We start from the raw sequence: 16,987 nt of genomic DNA on the forward strand, positions 1-16,987 counted from the left end.
AAGTGTAAAATTAAATCAGAATGTGAGAGCGAAGAACCATCACCATAGCTGGTTAAAGTGGTTACCAGGAAGATAAGGGGTAAGCCATTTAGGACCGAGATGAGGAAAAACTTCTTCATCCAGAGAGTGGTGAACCTGTGGAATTCTCTACCACAGAAAGTTGTTGAGTCCAATTCACTAAATATATTCAAAAAGGAGTTAGATGAAGTCCTTACTACTAGGGGGATCAAGGGGCATGGCGAGAAAGCAGGAATGGGGTACTGAAGTTGCATGTTCAGCCATGAACTCATTGAATGGCAGTGCAGGCTAGAAGGGCCGAATGGCCTACTCCTGCACCTATTTTCTATGTTTCTATGTCTAAGAGTGGTGAAGATATGTGGTCCTCGCACATATTTGGTAAAGATGTTTGATAATGGACAGGTTAGGATTGTTCATATTGATCATATTTTACCTACTGATGTGGAAGGAGTTGAAGGTGGGAATGATTCGATTATTTCTGACTCTTCAGATAGTTTTGATACAAGTAGAAGACCAGTAGCAAATCCTGCATCAAATGTACTGGAAACAAGTCCAAGAGAAAGTCAGAATTTAAGTCAGAGTCCGAGTCTGGAGTCAAACAGTCTGAAGATGTACAGAGTTCAAATGTAAATCAAGGGATCCCTTGGAGGAAAACTTTCCTCAGGATCAGCCTAGAATGAGTCTAAATTCGACACCATGTTTGGAAACATAGAAACATAGAAAATAGGTGCAGTAGTAGGCCATCCGTCCCTTCGAGCCTGCACCACCATTCAATGCGATCATGGCTGATCATTCCTTCATGTAAGGGGAATAGATAGGTGTTTCTGTGGCCGCAACCGAGACTCCAGGATGGTATGTTGCCTCCCTGGTGCAAGGGTCAAGGATGTCTCGGAGCGGGTGCAGGACATTCTAAAAAGGGAGGGTGAATAGCCAGTTGTCGTGATGCACATTGGTACCAACGACATAGGTAAAAAAAGGGATGAGGTCCTACGAGACGAATTTAAGGAGCTAGGAGCTAAATTAAAAAGTAGGACCTCAAAAGTAGTAATCTCAGGATTGCTACCAGTGCCACATGCTAGTCAGAGTAGGAATCGCAGGATAGCTCAGATGAATACGTGGCTTGAGCAGTGGTGCAGCAGGGAGGGATTCAAATTCCTGGGACATTGGAACCGGTTCTGGGGGAGGTGGGACCAGTACAAACCGGACGGTCTGCACCTGGGCAGGACTGGAACCAATGTCCTAGGGGGAGTGTTTGCTCGTGCTGTTGGGGAGGAGTTAAACTAATATGGCAGGGGGATGGGAACCAATGCAGGGAGACAGAGGGAAACAAAATGGAGACAGAAGAAAAAGACAGAAAGGAGATGAGTACAAGTGGAGGGCAGAGAAACCCAAGGAAAAAACAAAAAGGGCCACTGTACAGCAAAATTCGAAAGGGTCAAAGTGTAATAAAAAGGCAAGCATGAAAGCTCGGTGCCTCAATGCGAGGAGTATTCGGAACCCAGAAGAGGGCTCTGAGCTAGTTAGAGTGGGTGAGAGCTCAGATGAACAGGACCCCAAGAAAGAATGTAAAAGGCAGGAGGCAACAGAGCAGAGTAGCACTGGGGTAAGTGTAAACCACAAGGTGATAGGAAGGGACAATATGTATGAATATAAAGGGGCTGCAGGAGGGGTCAAAACTAAAAATCATGGATTAAAAACTAGTGTTAAAACACTCTACCTAAACGCACGCAGCATTCGAAATAAAGTAAATGAGTTGACGGCACAAATCATTACAAATGGGTATGATTTGGTGGCCATTACAGAAACATGGTTGCAGGGTGGCCAAGACTGGGAATTAAACATACAGGGGTATCTGACAATTCGGAAAGATAGACAAGAAGGGAAAGGAGGTGGGGTAGCTCTGTTAATAAAGGATGATATCAAGGCAGTTGTGAGAGACGACATTGGTTCTAATGAACAAAATGTTGAATCATTGTGGGTGGAGATTAGAGATAGTAAGGGGAAAAAGTCACTGGTGGGCATAGTTTATAGGCCCCCAAATAATAACTTCACGGTGGGGCGGATAATAATCAAGGGAATAATGGAGGCATGTGAAAAAGGAACGGCAGTAATCATGGGGGATTTTAACCTACATATCGATTGGTCAAATCAAATCGCACGGGGTAGCCTGGAGGAGGAATTCATAGAATGCATACGGGATTGTTTCTTAGAACAGTATGTTACAGAACCTACAAGGGAGCAAGCTATCTTAGATCTGGTCCTGTGTAATGAGACAGGAATAATAAACGATCTCCTAGTAAAAGATCCTCTCGGAATGAGTGATCACAGTATGGTTGAATTTGTAATACAGATTGAGGGTGAAGAAGTAGTGTCTCAAACGAGCGTACTATGCTTAAACAAAGGGGACTACAGTAGGATGAGGGCAGAGTTGGCTAAAGTAGACTGGAAACACAGACTAAACGGTGGCACAATTGAGAACAGTGGAGGACTTTTAAGGAGCTCTTTCATAGTGCTCAACAAAAATATATTGCACGGAAAAAGAAGGGTGGTAAGAGAAGGGATAACCAGCCGTGGATAAGCATGGAAATAAAGGAGAGTATCAAATTAAAAACCTATGTGTATAAGGTGGCCAAGGTTAGTGGGAAAATAGAAGATTGGGAAAATTTTAAACGACAGCAAAGAATGACTAAGAAAGCAATGAAGAAAGGAAAGATAGATTACGAAAGTAAATTTGCGCAAAACATAAAAACAGATAGTAAAAGCTTTTACAGATATATAAAATGGAAGAGAGTGACTAAAGTAAATGTTGGTCCCTTAGAAGATGAGAAAGGGGATTTAATAATGGGAAATGTGGAAATGGCTGAGACCTGAAACAATTATTTTGCTTCGGTCTTCACGATGGAAGACACAAAAACCATGCCAAAAATTGCTGGTCACAGGAATGTGGGAAGGGAGGACCTTGAGACAATCACTATCACTAGTGGGGTAGTGCTGGACATGCTAATGGGACTCAAGGTAGACAAGTCCCCTGGTCCTGATGAAATGCATCCCAGGATATTAAAAGAGATGGCGGAAGTTATAGCAGATGCATTCGTTATAATCTACCTAAATTCTCTGGACTCTGGGGAGGAACCAGCGGATTGGAGAGCAGCTAATGTAATGCCTCTGTTTAAAGAAGGGGGCAGAAAAAAGGCAGGTAACTATAGGCCGGTTAGTTTAACATCTGTAGTGGGGAAAATGCTTGAAACTATCATTAAGGAAGAAATAGCGGGACATCTAGATAGGAATAGTGCAATCAAGCAGACACAGCATGGATTCATGAAGGTGAAATCATGTTTAACTAACTTACTGGAATTCTTTGAGGATATAACGAGCATGGTGGATAGAGGTATACCGATGGATGTGGTGTATTTAGATTTTCAAAAGGCATTTGATAAGGTGCCACACAAAAGATTACTGCAGGAGATAAAGGTACACGGAGTCAGAGGAAATGTATTAGCATGGATAGAGAATTGGCTGGGGAACAGAAAGCAGAGAGTCGGGATAAATGGGTCCTTTTCGGGTTGGAAATCGGTGGTTAGTGGTGTGCCACAGGGATCGGTACTGGGACCACAATTGTTTACAATATACATAGATGACCTGGAAGAGGGGACAGAGTGTAGTGTAACAAAATTTGCAGATGACACAAAGATTAGTGGGAAAGCGGGTTGTGTAGAGGACACAGAAAGGCTGCAAAGAGATTTAGATAGGTTAAGCGAATGGGCTAAGGTTTAGCAGATGGAATACAATGTCGGAAAGTGTGAGGTCATCCACCTTGGGAAAAAAAACAGTAAAAGGGAATATTATTTGAATGAGGAGAAATTACAACATGCTGAGGTGCAGAGGGACCTGGGGGTCCTTGTGCATGAAACTCTTTTAGAATCTCAAAAAGTTAGTTTGCAGGTGCAGCAGGTAATCAGGAAGGCGAATGGAATGTTGGCCTTCATTGCGAGAGGGATGGAGTACAAAAGCAGGGAGGTCCTGCTGCAACTGTACAGGGTATTGGTGAGGCCGCACCTGGAGTACTGCGTGCAGTTTTGGTCACCTTACTTAAGGAAGGATATACTAGCCTTGGAGGGGGTACAGAGACGATTCACTAGGCTGATTCCGGAGATGAGGGGGTTACCTTATGATGATAGATTGAGTAGACTGGGTCTTTACTCGTTGGAGTTCAGAAGGATGAGGGGTGATCTTATAGAAAAATTTAAAATAATGAAAGGGATAGACAAGATAGAGGCAGAGAGGTTGTTTCCACTGGTCGGGGAGACTAGAACTAGGGGGCACAGCCTCAAAATACGGGGGAGCCAATTTAAAACCGAGTTGAGAAGGAATTTCTTCTCCCAGAAGGTTGTGAATCTGTGGAATTCTCTGCCCAAGGAAGCAGTTGAGGCTAGCTCATTGAATGTATTCAAATCACAGATAGATAGATTTTTAACCAATAAGGGAATTAAGGGTTATGGGGAGCGGGCGGGTAAGTGGAGCTGAGTCCAGGGCCAGATCAGCCATGATCTTGTTGAATGGCGGAGCAGGCTCGAGGGGCTAGATGGCCTACTCCTGTTCCTAATTCTTATGTTCTTATGACCCGTTTATCCCGACTCTCTGCTTCCTGTCTGCCAACCAGTTCTCTATCCACGTCAGTGCATTACCCCAAATACCATGTGCTTTGATTTTGCACACCAATCTCTTGCGCGGTAATTTGTCAAAGGCCTTTTGAAAGTCCAAACACACTACATCCACTGGTTCTCCCTTTTCCACTCTGCTAGTTACATCCTCAAAAAATTCCAGAAGATTTCATAAGCATGATTTCCCTTTCATAAATCCATGCTGACTTGGACCGATCCTGTCACTGCTTTCCAAATGCGCTGCTATTTCATCTTTAATAATTGATTCCAACATTTTCCCCACTACTGATGTCAGGCTAACCGGTCTATAATTACCCATTTTCTCTCTCCCTCCCTTTTTAAAAAGTGGTGGTACATTTGCTACCGTCCAGTCCATAGGAACTGATCCAGAATCGATAGACTGTTGGAAAATGATCACCAATGCATCCACTATTTCTCGGGCCACTTCCTTAAGTACTCTGGGATGCAGATGTTCAGGCCCTAAGGATTTATCAGCCTTCAATCTCATCAATTTCCCTAACACAATTTCCTGCCTAATAAGGATATCCTTCAGCTCCTCCTTCTCACTAGACCCTTGGTCCCCTAGTATTTCTGGAAGGTCATTTGTGACTTCCTTCGTGAAGACAGAACCAAAGTATTTGTTCAATTGGTCTGCCATTTCTTTGTTCCCCATTATAAATTCACTTGAGTCCAACTGCAAGGGACCTACGTTTGTCTTCACTAATCTTTTGCTCTTCACATATCTAAAGAAGCTTTTGCAGTCAGTTTTTATGTTCCCAGCAAGCTTCCTCTCGTACTCTATTTTCCCCCTCCTAATTAAATCCTTTGTCCTCCTCTGCTGTATTCTAAATTTCTCCCAGTCCTCAGGTTTGCTGCTTTTTCTGGCCAATTTATATGCCTCTTCCTTGGATTTAACACTATCCTTAATTTCCCTTGTTAGCCACGGTTGAGCCATCTTCCCCGTTTTATTTTTACTCCAGACAGGGATGTACAATTGTTGAAGTTCATCCATGTGATCTATAAATGTTGCCATTGCTTATCCACCGTCAACTCTTTAAGTATCATTTGCCAGTCTATTCTCGCCAATTCACATCTCATACCGTCGAAGTTAGCTTTCCTTAAGTTCAGGACCCTAGTTTCCGAATTAACTGTTTCACTCTCCATCTTAATAAAGAATTCTACCATATTATGAGCATATGTTACACTGGTACACGCACGACTGCTGGTCCGAGTCAATGCCAGGCCACCAGACGTGGGACCTGGCGATAGCCTTCATCATGACTACGCCTGGGTGGGTGCTGTGTTGGTGATGTATGAAGGTTTCCCTACTTTTCTTTGGCAAGATAACGCCGTTGCCCCATAGAGGCAATCTGAATGGATCGACATTTCGTCTTTTTGACGGTGAAACGGCTGGATCTGGTCTTGCATGTCTCTGGGGACCACTGACCAGCTCACAGTGAGGACACAACCTTTTACAGGGGGTAGTGGAGGATCCTGGCTGGTCCAGGTCTTAATTCGGCGGGGTGTTCCGGGTGACCCTTCGCTATCAAAGGTATCCATGGCCAGTAGCAGGTCTGTGGGTGTGCTGTTTCCACCCGGTGGTGGGCATTGGTAGTCGGCTGAGAACATCGGCGCAGTTTTCAGTGCCTGGCCTGTGGCGGATCACATAGTCGTAGGCAGACAGTGTTAGTGCCCATCTTTGGATTCCAGATCAAACTTTGCCGTTTATGCCTTTGCTTTCCGAAAACAGTGAGATTAGGGGCTTGTGGTCCGTCTCTAACTCAAACCTGATTCCAAACAAATATTGGTGCATCTTTTTTACACCATTAACACAGGCTAAAGCCTCCTTTTTGACCATGCTGTAGCCTCTTTCGGCCTTTGATAGGCTTCTGGATGCATATGCAACCGGTTGGAGTTTGGCCACTGCATTGGCTTGCTGCAAAACACACCCGACACCGTACAACGACGCATCACCTGCTAAAACTAGACGTTTACATGGGTCATATAATACCAGCAACTTATTCTGGCCTTCTCAAGGGCAGCCCCTTGATTTTTGCCCCAAGCCCAGACGTCTCCCTTGTGTAACAGCTTGTGTAACGGTTCCAGCAAGGTGCTCAACCCTGGAAGTAAGTTACCGAAATAGCTGAGTCCCAGGAACGAGCGCAGCTCTGTTACATTTCGTGGTGTGAGTGCATTCTTGATAGCCTCTGTCTTCGAGTCCGTGGGTCTGATGCCATCTGCCGCAATCTTCCTCCCCAGGAATTCTACCTCTGGCACCAGGAAGATACATTTGGATCGTTTCAACCGGAGTCCGACTCTGTTTAGTCGACTTAAAACTTCCAGGTTGTGCAGGTGTTCGGAGATGTCGTGGCCAGTGATGAGGATGTTGTCCTGAAATACGACGGTGCGTGGAACCGATTTCAACAGGCTCTCCATGTTTCTTTGGAATATGGCTGCAGCCGAGCGAATCCCCAACGGGCACCTGTGGTACAGGAACAGTCCTTTGTGCGTGTTAATGCATGTTAATCTTTTCGACGACTCAACCAGCTCCTGGATCATGTAAGCGGAGGTTAGATCCAGATTGGTGAATGCCTTTCCCCCTGCTAATGTCACAAACAGGTCATCGGCCTTGGGTAGTGGGTACTGGTCCTGTAATGAAACTCGGTTGATCATTACTTTGTAGTTGCCGCAGATTCTGACCGTGCCATCGCTCTTTAGTACCGGAACAATTGGGCTGGCCCACTCGTTGAACTCGACTGGTGATATGATTCCCTCACGTTGAAGTCTGTCCAATTCGATCGCCACTTTCTCACTCATCATGTAGGGGACCGCTCGAGCCTTGTGATGGACGGGCCGTGCCTCGGGGACCAGGTGGATCTGTACTTTGGCTCCTGTGAAGTTGCCGATGCCTGGTTCAAATAAAGATGGGAACTTGCTCAGCACTTGAGCACAGGAAGCATTGTCCACTGACGATAATACTTTGACGTCCCAGTCCCACCGACTCTTCCCCATCCAGCTTCTGCCAAGCAGCAATAGCCCATCGCCTGGTACAATCCACAGTGGCAGCTCGTGTGCCTCTCCATCATAGGATACTTTTACACTCGCACTGCCAATAACTGGTATCAGTTCCTTGGTGTAAGTGCACAGCTTTATCTGAATCGGGCTCAGCTTGGGTTGTTGTGCTTTGTTGTTGCCCCACAGCCTTTCAAATGCCTTCTGGCTCATAATTGACTGACTCGCCCCCGTGTTCAGCTCCATGGATACAGGAACGCCATTTGATTTGACTTTTATCATCATGGGAGGACTGTTTGTGGAGAGGGTGTGCACCCCACACTCTGCTCCCTCGGGCTGAGATGCCTCTCCAGCTTGTCCTTTGTGATCAGCGCTGGATCGGGACTCTTCTGTCGACTCCACTGCCTGGTGGTGAGTCGCTGTACGTTTGTACATTCGCTGGAGGTGGCCCCTTGTTCTGCAGCTTTTACACACATAGTCTTTAAATCGACATCGATGGGCCCCATGTTTACCCCCGCAGCGCCAGCATTGTGTTAATGATTTCACATTTACACCCCTTGGCGGCCTGGCAGCAGCAGGTATGTAGGTTCTGCTCTGTACAGTTCTGATTCGTTCAACAGTTCTGCCTGCAATCGGTGTTATTTTACATACAGTACTTGCCAGTGAGCTCTGATTCTGGTAGGAAGTCACCTGTATGGTATCACAAATTAGTTCAGTCAGCTCATCGTATGTCTTATCCTTGGTCTTCGTGGGTGCCAGCAAGTCCCTGACGAGGCGGTAGACCTCGGGCCCACAACTGGTCAGCAGTATAGCCTTGTGCTTCTCCGCCAATGTGTCCGTCTCCCCTGCCAGGTCGTTTGCCACGAACTATTGCTCGAGCCTTTCCACTCATCACCCTCTGCAAAGTCTTTCAGTGTGCCAAAGGTAGCCCTAATCGTGTGAAAGTCCGTATTCTCATCGCCAGTTATTATGTCTGCAATTACCATCGAATAACTCCACAAGGCCTTGTACTGTGAGTAAGAGCTGTGTGACTTCAGTCCATTTAATACGACTGTAAAGTGAGGGGCAGCATGACTGGCTGCCTTTTATGTGCCCCTGCACACCAGGGTAGGAAACCCCTGGGACCTCCAACAGCAGTGCCCTCAGGTGGTACATTGTGCATAGTTACATAGTGAATACACAGAGTTTGCACACATGACAAGCTCACTGACAATTAACTGCCTCAGCCGGCAACTTGTACACAGGGTCACAGAATCACAGCAAATACCGCACAGAAGGAGGCCATTCGAAAGAGAGCTTTCAGGCGTTGAGTTCCAGACCCCCACCACACTCTGGTGAATTTTTTTTCCCTCATCTTCTCTCTAAACCTCCTGCCAATTACTTTAAATCTATGCCCCTTGGTTGTTGACCCCTCTGCTAAGAGAAATATGTCCGTCCTATTCACTCTATCCGGCCACACCTGAATAAGGTCTCTCCTGGTGCCTCCTCTGTTCTACAGAAAACAGCCTCAGCCTATCCAATCTTTCCTCATTGTTTAAATTCTCCAGTCCAGGCAACATCCTCGTAAATCTGCTCTGTACCCTCTCCAGTGCAATCACATCTTTCCTGTAATGTGGTGACCAGAACTGCACGCAGTACTCCAGCTGTGGCCTAACTTGTGTTACATAGAAACATAGAAAATAGGTGCAGGAGTAGACCATTCGGCCCTTCAAGCCTGCACCACCATTCAATAAGATCATGGCTGATCATTCCCTCAGTACCCCTTTCCTGCTTTCTCTCCATACCCCTTGATCCCTTTAGCCATAAGGGCCATATCTAACTCCCTCTTGAATATATCCAATGAACTGGCATCAACAACTTCCTGCGGCAGGGAATTCCACAGGTTAACAACTCTCTGAGTGAAGAAGTTTCTCCTCATCTCCGTGCTAAATGGCCGACCCCTTCTCCTAAGACTGTGTCCCCTGGTTCTGAACTTCCCCAACATCGGGAACAATCTTCCCGCATCTAACCTGTCCCGTCCCGTCAGAATCTTGTATGTTTCTATGAGATCCCCTCTCATCCTTCTAAACTCCAGTATATAAAGGCCCAGTCAATCCAGTCTCCCCTCATATGTCGGTCCAGCCATCCCTGGAATCAGTCTGGTGAACCTTCGCTGTACTCCCTCAATAGCAAGAACGTCCTTCCTCAGATTAGGAGACCAAAACTGAACACAATATGCCAGGTGAGGCCTCACCAAGGCCCTGTACAACTACAGTAAGACCTCCCTGTTCCAATACTCAAATCCCCTAGCTATGAAGGCCAACATACCATTTGCCTTCTTCACCGCCTGCTGTACCTGCATGCCAACTTTCAATGACTGATGTACCATGACAACCAGGTCTCGTAGCACCTCCCCTTTTCCTAATCTGCCACCATTCAGATAATATTCTGCCTTTGATTTTTGCCACCAAAGTGGATAACCTCACATTTATCCACATTATACTGCATCTGCCATGCATTTGCCCACTCATCTAACCTATCCAAGTCACTCTGCAGCCTCATAGCATCCTCCTCACAGCTCACACTGCCACCCGGCTTAGTGTCATCTGCAAACTTGGAGATATTACACTCAATTCCTTCATCTAAATTGTTAATATATATTGTAAATAGCTGGGGTTCCAGCACTGAGCCCTGCGGCACTCCACTAGTCACTGCCTGCCATTCTGAAAAGGACCCGTTAATCCCGACTCTCTGCTTCCTGTCTGCCAACCAGTTCTCTATCCACATCAATATATTACCCCCAATACCATGTGCTTTGATTTTGCACACCAATCTCTTGTGTGGGACCTTATCAAAAGCCTTTTGAAAGTCCAAATACACCACATTGACTGGTTCTCCCTTGTCCACTCTACTAGTTACATCCTCAAAAAATTCTAGAAGATTTGTCAAGCATGATTTCCCTTTCATAAATCCATGGTGACTTGGACCGATCCTGTCACTGCTTTCCAAATGCGCCGTTATTACATCTTTAATAATTAATTCCAACATTTTCCCCACTTCTGATGTCAGGCTAACCAGTCTATAATTACCCGTTTTCTCTCTCCGTCCCTTTTTAAAAAGTGGTGTTACATTAGCTACCCTCCAGTCCATAGGAACTGATCCAGAGTCGATAGACTGTCGGAAAATGATCACCAATGCATCCACTATTTCTAGGGCCACTTTCTTAAGTACTCTAGGATGCAGACTATCAGGCCCCGGGGATTTATCAGCCTCCAATCCCATTAATTTCCCTAACACAATTTCCTGACTAATAAGGATTTCCTTCAGCCCCTCCTTCTCACTCGACCCTCGGTCCCCTAGTACTTACGGAAGGCTATTTGTGTCTTCCTTCATGAAGACAGAACCAAAGTATTTGTTGAATTGGTCTGCCATTTCTTTGTTCTCCATTATAAATTCACCTGAATCTGACTGCAAGGGACCTACGTTTGTCTTCACTAATCTTTTTCTCTTCACATATCTATAGAAGCTTTTGCAGTCAGTTTTTATGTTCCCAGGAAGCTTCCTCTCATACTCTATTTTCCCCCTCCTAATTAAACCCTTTGTCCTCCTCTGCTGAATTCTACATTTCTCCCAGTCCTCAGGTTTGCTGCTTTTTCCTGGCCAATTTATATGCCTCTTCCTTGGATTTAACACAACCCCTAATTTCCCTTGTTAGCCACGGTTGAGCCACCTTCCCCGTTTTATTTTTACACCAGACAGGGATGTACAATTGTTGAAATTCATCCATGTGATCTGTAAATGTTTGCCATTGCCTATCCACCGTCAACCCTTTAAGTATCATTCGCCAGTCTATTCTAGCCAATTCACGTCTCATACCATCGAAGTTACCTTAAGTTCAGGACCCTAGTCTCTGAATAACTGTGTCACTCTCCATCTTAATAAAGAACTCTACCATATTATGGTCACCCTTCCCCAAGGGGCCTCGCACAACAAGATTGCTAATTAATCCTCTCTCATTACACATCACCCAGTCTAGGATGGCCAGCCCTCTAGTTGGTTCCTTGACATATTGGTCTAGAAAACCATCCCTAATACACTCCAGGAAATCCTCCTCCACCGCATTGCTACCAGTTTGGTTCGCCCAATCAAATTGTAGATTAAAGTCGCCCATGATAACTACTGTACCTTTATTGCACACATCCCTAATTTCTTGTTTGATGCTGTCCCCAACCTCACTACTACTGTTTGGTGGTCTGTACACAACTCCCACTAGCGTTTTCTGCCCTTTGGTATTCCGCAGCTCCACCCATACCGATTCCACACATCCAAGCTAATGTCCCTCCTTACTATTGCATTAATTTCCTCTTTAACCAGCAACGCCACCCCACCTCCTTTTCCTTTCTGTCTATCCTTCCTAAATGTTGAATACCCCTGGATGTTGAGTTCCCAGCCTTGGTCACCCTGGAGCCACGTCTCTGCAATCCCAATTATATCATATTCATTAATAGCTGCCTGCGCAGTTCATTCATCCACCTTATTACGAATACTCCTCGCATTGAGGGTCAGAGCCTTCCGGCTTGTATTTTTAACACACTTTGTCCCTTTAGACTTTTGCTGCAATGTGGCCCTTTTTGCTTTTTGCCTTAGGTTTCTCTGCCCTCCACTTTTACTTTTCTTCTTTCTATCTTTTGCTTCTGCCCCCATTCTACATCCCTCTGTCTCCCTGCATAGGTTCCCATCCCCCTGCCATATTAGTTTAACTCCTCCCAAACAGCACTAGCAAACACTCCCCCTAGGACATTGGTTCCGGTCCTGCCCAGGTGCAGACCGTCCGGTTTGTACTGGTCCCACCTCCCCCAGAACTGGTTCCAATGTCCCAGGAATTTGAATCCCTCCCTGCTGCACCACTCCTCAAGCCACGTATTCATCTGAGCTATCCTGCAATTCCTACTCTGACTAGCACGTGGCACTGGTAGCAATCCTGAGATTACTACTTTTGAGGTCCTACTTTTTAATTTAACTCCTAGCTCCATAAATTCAGCTTGTAGGACCTCATCCTGTTTTTTTTACCTATATCGTTGGTACCTATATGTACCACGATAACTGGCTGTTCACCCTCCCCCTTCAAAATGTCCTGCACCCGCTCCGAGACATCCTTGATCCTTGCACCAGGGAGGCAACATACCATCCTGGAGTCTCGGTTGCGGCCGCAGAAACACCGATCTATTCCCCTTACACTAGAATCCCCTATCACTATCGCTCTCCCACTCTTTTTCCTGCCCTCCTGTGCAGCAGAGCCAGCCACTGTGCCATGAACTTGGCTGCTGCCCTCTCCTGATGAGTCATCCCCCTCAACAGTACCCAAAGCGGTGTATCTGTTTTGCAGGGGGATGACCGCAGTGGACTCCTGCACTACCTTCCTTCCATTGCTCTGCCTGATGATCACCCATTTCTTATCTGCCTGAGTAACCTTTACCTGTGGTGTGACCAACTTACTAAACGTGTTATTCATGAGATCCTCATATCACGGATGCTCCAGAGTGAATCCAAGCGCAGCTCGAGTGCCGCAATGCGGTCTGTCAAGAGCTGCAGCAGGATACACTTCCTGCACATGTAGTTGTCAGGGACACTGGAAGCATCCCCGACTTCTCACATAGTACAGGAGGGGCATGACATGAGTCTGAGCTCTCCTGCCATGACTTAACCCTTAGATTAACTTAATTTGTCAAAGGTTACCTACTGATAAGGAAATAAAAAGTATAAAAAAGATTAAATACTCACCAATCCACCAGCCAATCACTTACCTGCTTGGCTGTGATGTCACCCTTCAATTTCTTTCTACTTCTTTGTTTCCCTTCTGTCCCTGCACCAGCTAGTTTCTCCGACTGCCGCCCTTTTATGGGCCGCGTCTCGTGTTTTATACAGTTCAAGCATAATCTCCCTGCTCTTGTATTCTATGTGTCGGCTAATAAAGGCAAGTATTCCGTATACCTTCTTACCCACCTTATCCACCTGACCTGCTACCTTCAGGGATCTGTGGACCTGCACTCCAAGGTCCCTGTGTTCCTCTACACTTCTCAGTAACCTACCATTTGTTGTGTATTCCCTCGCCTTGTTAGCCCTCCCCAAATGCATTCCCTCACACTTCTCCGATTGAATTCCATTTGCCACTGCTCTGCTGTGATTGGTCAACAATTCCATTATCATTGTATTGTGCGACTACCAGGATGGGAGAAGGTGAAATGGAAGGTGTCATCGACAGTGCTATCAAACGTCACTTACTCACCAATAACCTGCTCACCGAAGCTCAGTTTGGGTTCTGTCAGGCCCACTCGGCTCCAGACCTCATTACAGCCTTGGTCCAAACATGGACAAGAGCTGAATTCCAGAGGTGGGGTGACAGTGAGTGCCCTCGACATCAAGGCAGCATTTGACCGAGTGAGGCCTCAAGGAGCCCGAGTAAAACTGGTCAATGGGAATCAGGGGGAAACTCCCCACTGGCTGGAGTCATACCCAGCACAAAGGGAGATGGTTGTGGTGGTTGGAGGTCAATCATCACAGCCCCAGGACATCACTGCAGGAGTTCCTCAGGGCAGTGTCCGAAGCCCAACCATCTTCAGCTGCTCCATCAATGACCTTCCCTCCATCATAAGGTCAGAAGTGGGGATGTTCGCTGATGACTGCACAGTGTTCAGTTCCATTCACAACTCCTCAAATAATGAAGCAGTCCGTGCCCACATACAGCAAGTCCTGGACAACATTCAGGCTTGGGCTGATAAATGGTAAGTAACATTCACACCACACAAGTGCCAGGCAATGACCATCGCCAACAAGCGAGAGTCTAACCACCTCCCTTTGATATTCAACGGCATTACCATCACCGAATCCCCCACCATCAACATCCTGGGGGTCACCATTGACCAGAAACTTAACTGGACCAGACACATAAATACTGTGGCTACAAGAGCGGGTCAGAGGCTGGGTATTCTGTGGTGAGTGTCTCACCTCCTGACTCCCCAAAGCCTTTCCACCATCTACAAGCCACAAGTCAGGAGTGTGATGGAATACTCCCCACTTGCCTGGATGGTGCAGCTCCAACAACACTCGAGAAGCTCGACACCATCCAGGACAAAGCAGCCGCTTGATCAGCTCCCCATCCACCACCTTCAACATTCTCTGCCTCCACCACCGGCGCCCCCTGGCTGCAGTGTGCACCATCTACAAGATGCACTGCAGCAACTTGCCAAGGCTTCTTTGACAGCACCTCCCAAACCCACGACCTCTATCGCCTAGAAGGACAAGGGCAGCAGGTGCATGGGAACACCACCACCTCCACGTTCCCCTCCCAGTCACACACCATCCTGACTTGGAAATATATCGGTCATTCCTTCATCGTCGCTGGGTCACAATCCTGGAACTCCCTCCCCAACAGCACTGTGGGAGCACCTTCACCACACGGACTGCAGCGGTTCAAGAAGGCAGCTCACCACCACCTTCTCAAGGGGCAATTAGGGATGGGCAATAAATGCCGGTCTTGCCAGCGACAGTCACAGCCCAGGAATGAATATAAAATAATTTAAAAAAAATATCCTATTCTGTACCCCAATAACTGAACATCCATCGCTGCACCCCACATCTCATGAATCTTGAATCACAGATCACAGGGGTCACAGTCTCAGGATAAGGGGTCGGCCATTTAGGACTGAGATGAGGAGGAATTTCTTCACTCAGAGGGTGGTGAATCTTTGGAATTCTCTGCCCCAGAGGGCTGTGGAGACTGGGACATTGAGTATATTCATGTCCGAGGTCGATAGATTTTGGGGGATCGGGCGGTAAAGTGGAGTTGAGGTCGATGACCAGCCATGATCGTATTGAATGGTGGAGCAGGCTCGAGGGGCCGAATGGCCAACTCCTGCTCCTATTTTTTATGATGTTATGAATGATTTTTTATTTAGCAATTACTAGCTTGCTCTGTAGCGAGCTCACCCTGTTACTTGCTCTTTGCCCCAAGGTTTCTGCAGTTAAACCATCACCCAATGTATTTTGGATCAGAAAAAAAAACAGAAATATTTTTCTGCTCAATGCTGTAATATTTTCCACCTAACCCTCCCTCTTTCTTTCTATCTTGTTGTCTCTCGCTCTTTCTCTATCTCTGCGGCACCCTCTCACATTCTCTTTCTCCTCCTCCCTCTGCAGGTTTTGAAGGGTTTCCCTGACTGCCTCCAGGCCGATATCTGCCTGCACCTGAACCGCAGCCTCCTGCAACACTGCAAGGCCTTCAAAGGGGCTACCAAGGGCTGTCTCAGAGCACTGGCTATGAAATTCAAAACCACCCATGCCCCTCCTGGCGACACCCTGGTCCACGCTGGAGATGTCCTCACTGCCCTCTACTTCATCTCCCGAGGCTCCATCGAGATCCTGCGCGCAGACGTGGTCGTCGCCATTCTCGGTAAAGGTGGCGGTGTACTGCTGGTGTGTTCCTGCTGGGACTGAGTGTGTTCCTGTTGGGACTGAGTGTGTTCCTGTTGGGACTGACAGTGTGTTCCTGCTGGGACTGACAGTGTGTGCTCCTGCTGGGACTGAGTGTGTTCCTGCTGGGACTGACAGTGTGTTCCTGCTGGGACTGACGGTGTGTTCCTGCTGGGACTGAGTGTGTTCCTGCTGGGACTGACGGTGTGTTCCTGTTGGGACTGAGTGTGTTCCTGTTGGGACTGAGTGTGTTCCTGTTGGGACTGAGTGTGTTCCTGTTGGGACTGAGTGTGTTCCTGTTGGGACTGAGTGTGTTCCTGTTGGGACTGAGTGTGTTCCTGTTGGGACTGAGTGTGTTCCTGTTGGGACTGAGTGTGTTCCTGTTGGGACTGAGTGTGTTCCTGTTGGGACTGAGTGTGTTCCTGTTGGGACTGAGTGTGTTCCTGTTGGGACTGAGTGTGTTCCTGTTGGGACTGACAGTGTGCTCCTGCTGGGACTGACGGTGTGTTCCTGCTGGGACTGACAGTGTGCTCCTGCTGGGACTGACGGTGTGTTCCTGCTGGGACTGACAGTGTGCTCCTGCTGGGACTGACAGTGTGTGCTCCTGCTGGGACTGACAGTGTGTGCTCCTGCTGGGACTGACAGTGTGCTCCTGCTGGGACTGACAGTGTGCTCCTGCTGGGACTGACAGTGTGTGCTCCTGCTGGGACTGACGGTGTGCTCCTGCTGGGACTGACGGTGTGTTCCTGCTGGGACTGACAGTGTGCTCCTGCTGGGACTGACAGTGTGTGCTCCTGCTGGGACTGACAGTGTGCTCCTGCTGGGACTGACAGTGTGCTCCTGCTGGG

The 16,987-nt window shown here is 47.2% G+C and overlaps 1 protein-coding gene across 1 annotated transcript in view; it reads left to right on the forward strand.

Annotated features, from left to right (window-relative positions):
- Nucleotides 1-16,987, forward strand: part of LOC139273198 (voltage-gated inwardly rectifying potassium channel KCNH2-like) — a 210,144-nt gene that overhangs the window by 131,790 nt on the left and 61,367 nt on the right. Inside the window, exon 8 of the mRNA XM_070889823.1 lies at nt 15,867-16,119. Within this exon, the coding sequence (XP_070745924.1) occupies nt 15,867-16,119 (253 nt within the window). The remainder of the gene's footprint in view (nt 1-15,866; nt 16,120-16,987) is intronic.

Source organism: Pristiophorus japonicus, chromosome 1 (assembly GCF_044704955.1).
Source record: "Pristiophorus japonicus isolate sPriJap1 chromosome 1, sPriJap1.hap1, whole genome shotgun sequence".
NCBI lineage: Eukaryota > Metazoa > Chordata > Chondrichthyes > Pristiophoridae > Pristiophorus > Pristiophorus japonicus.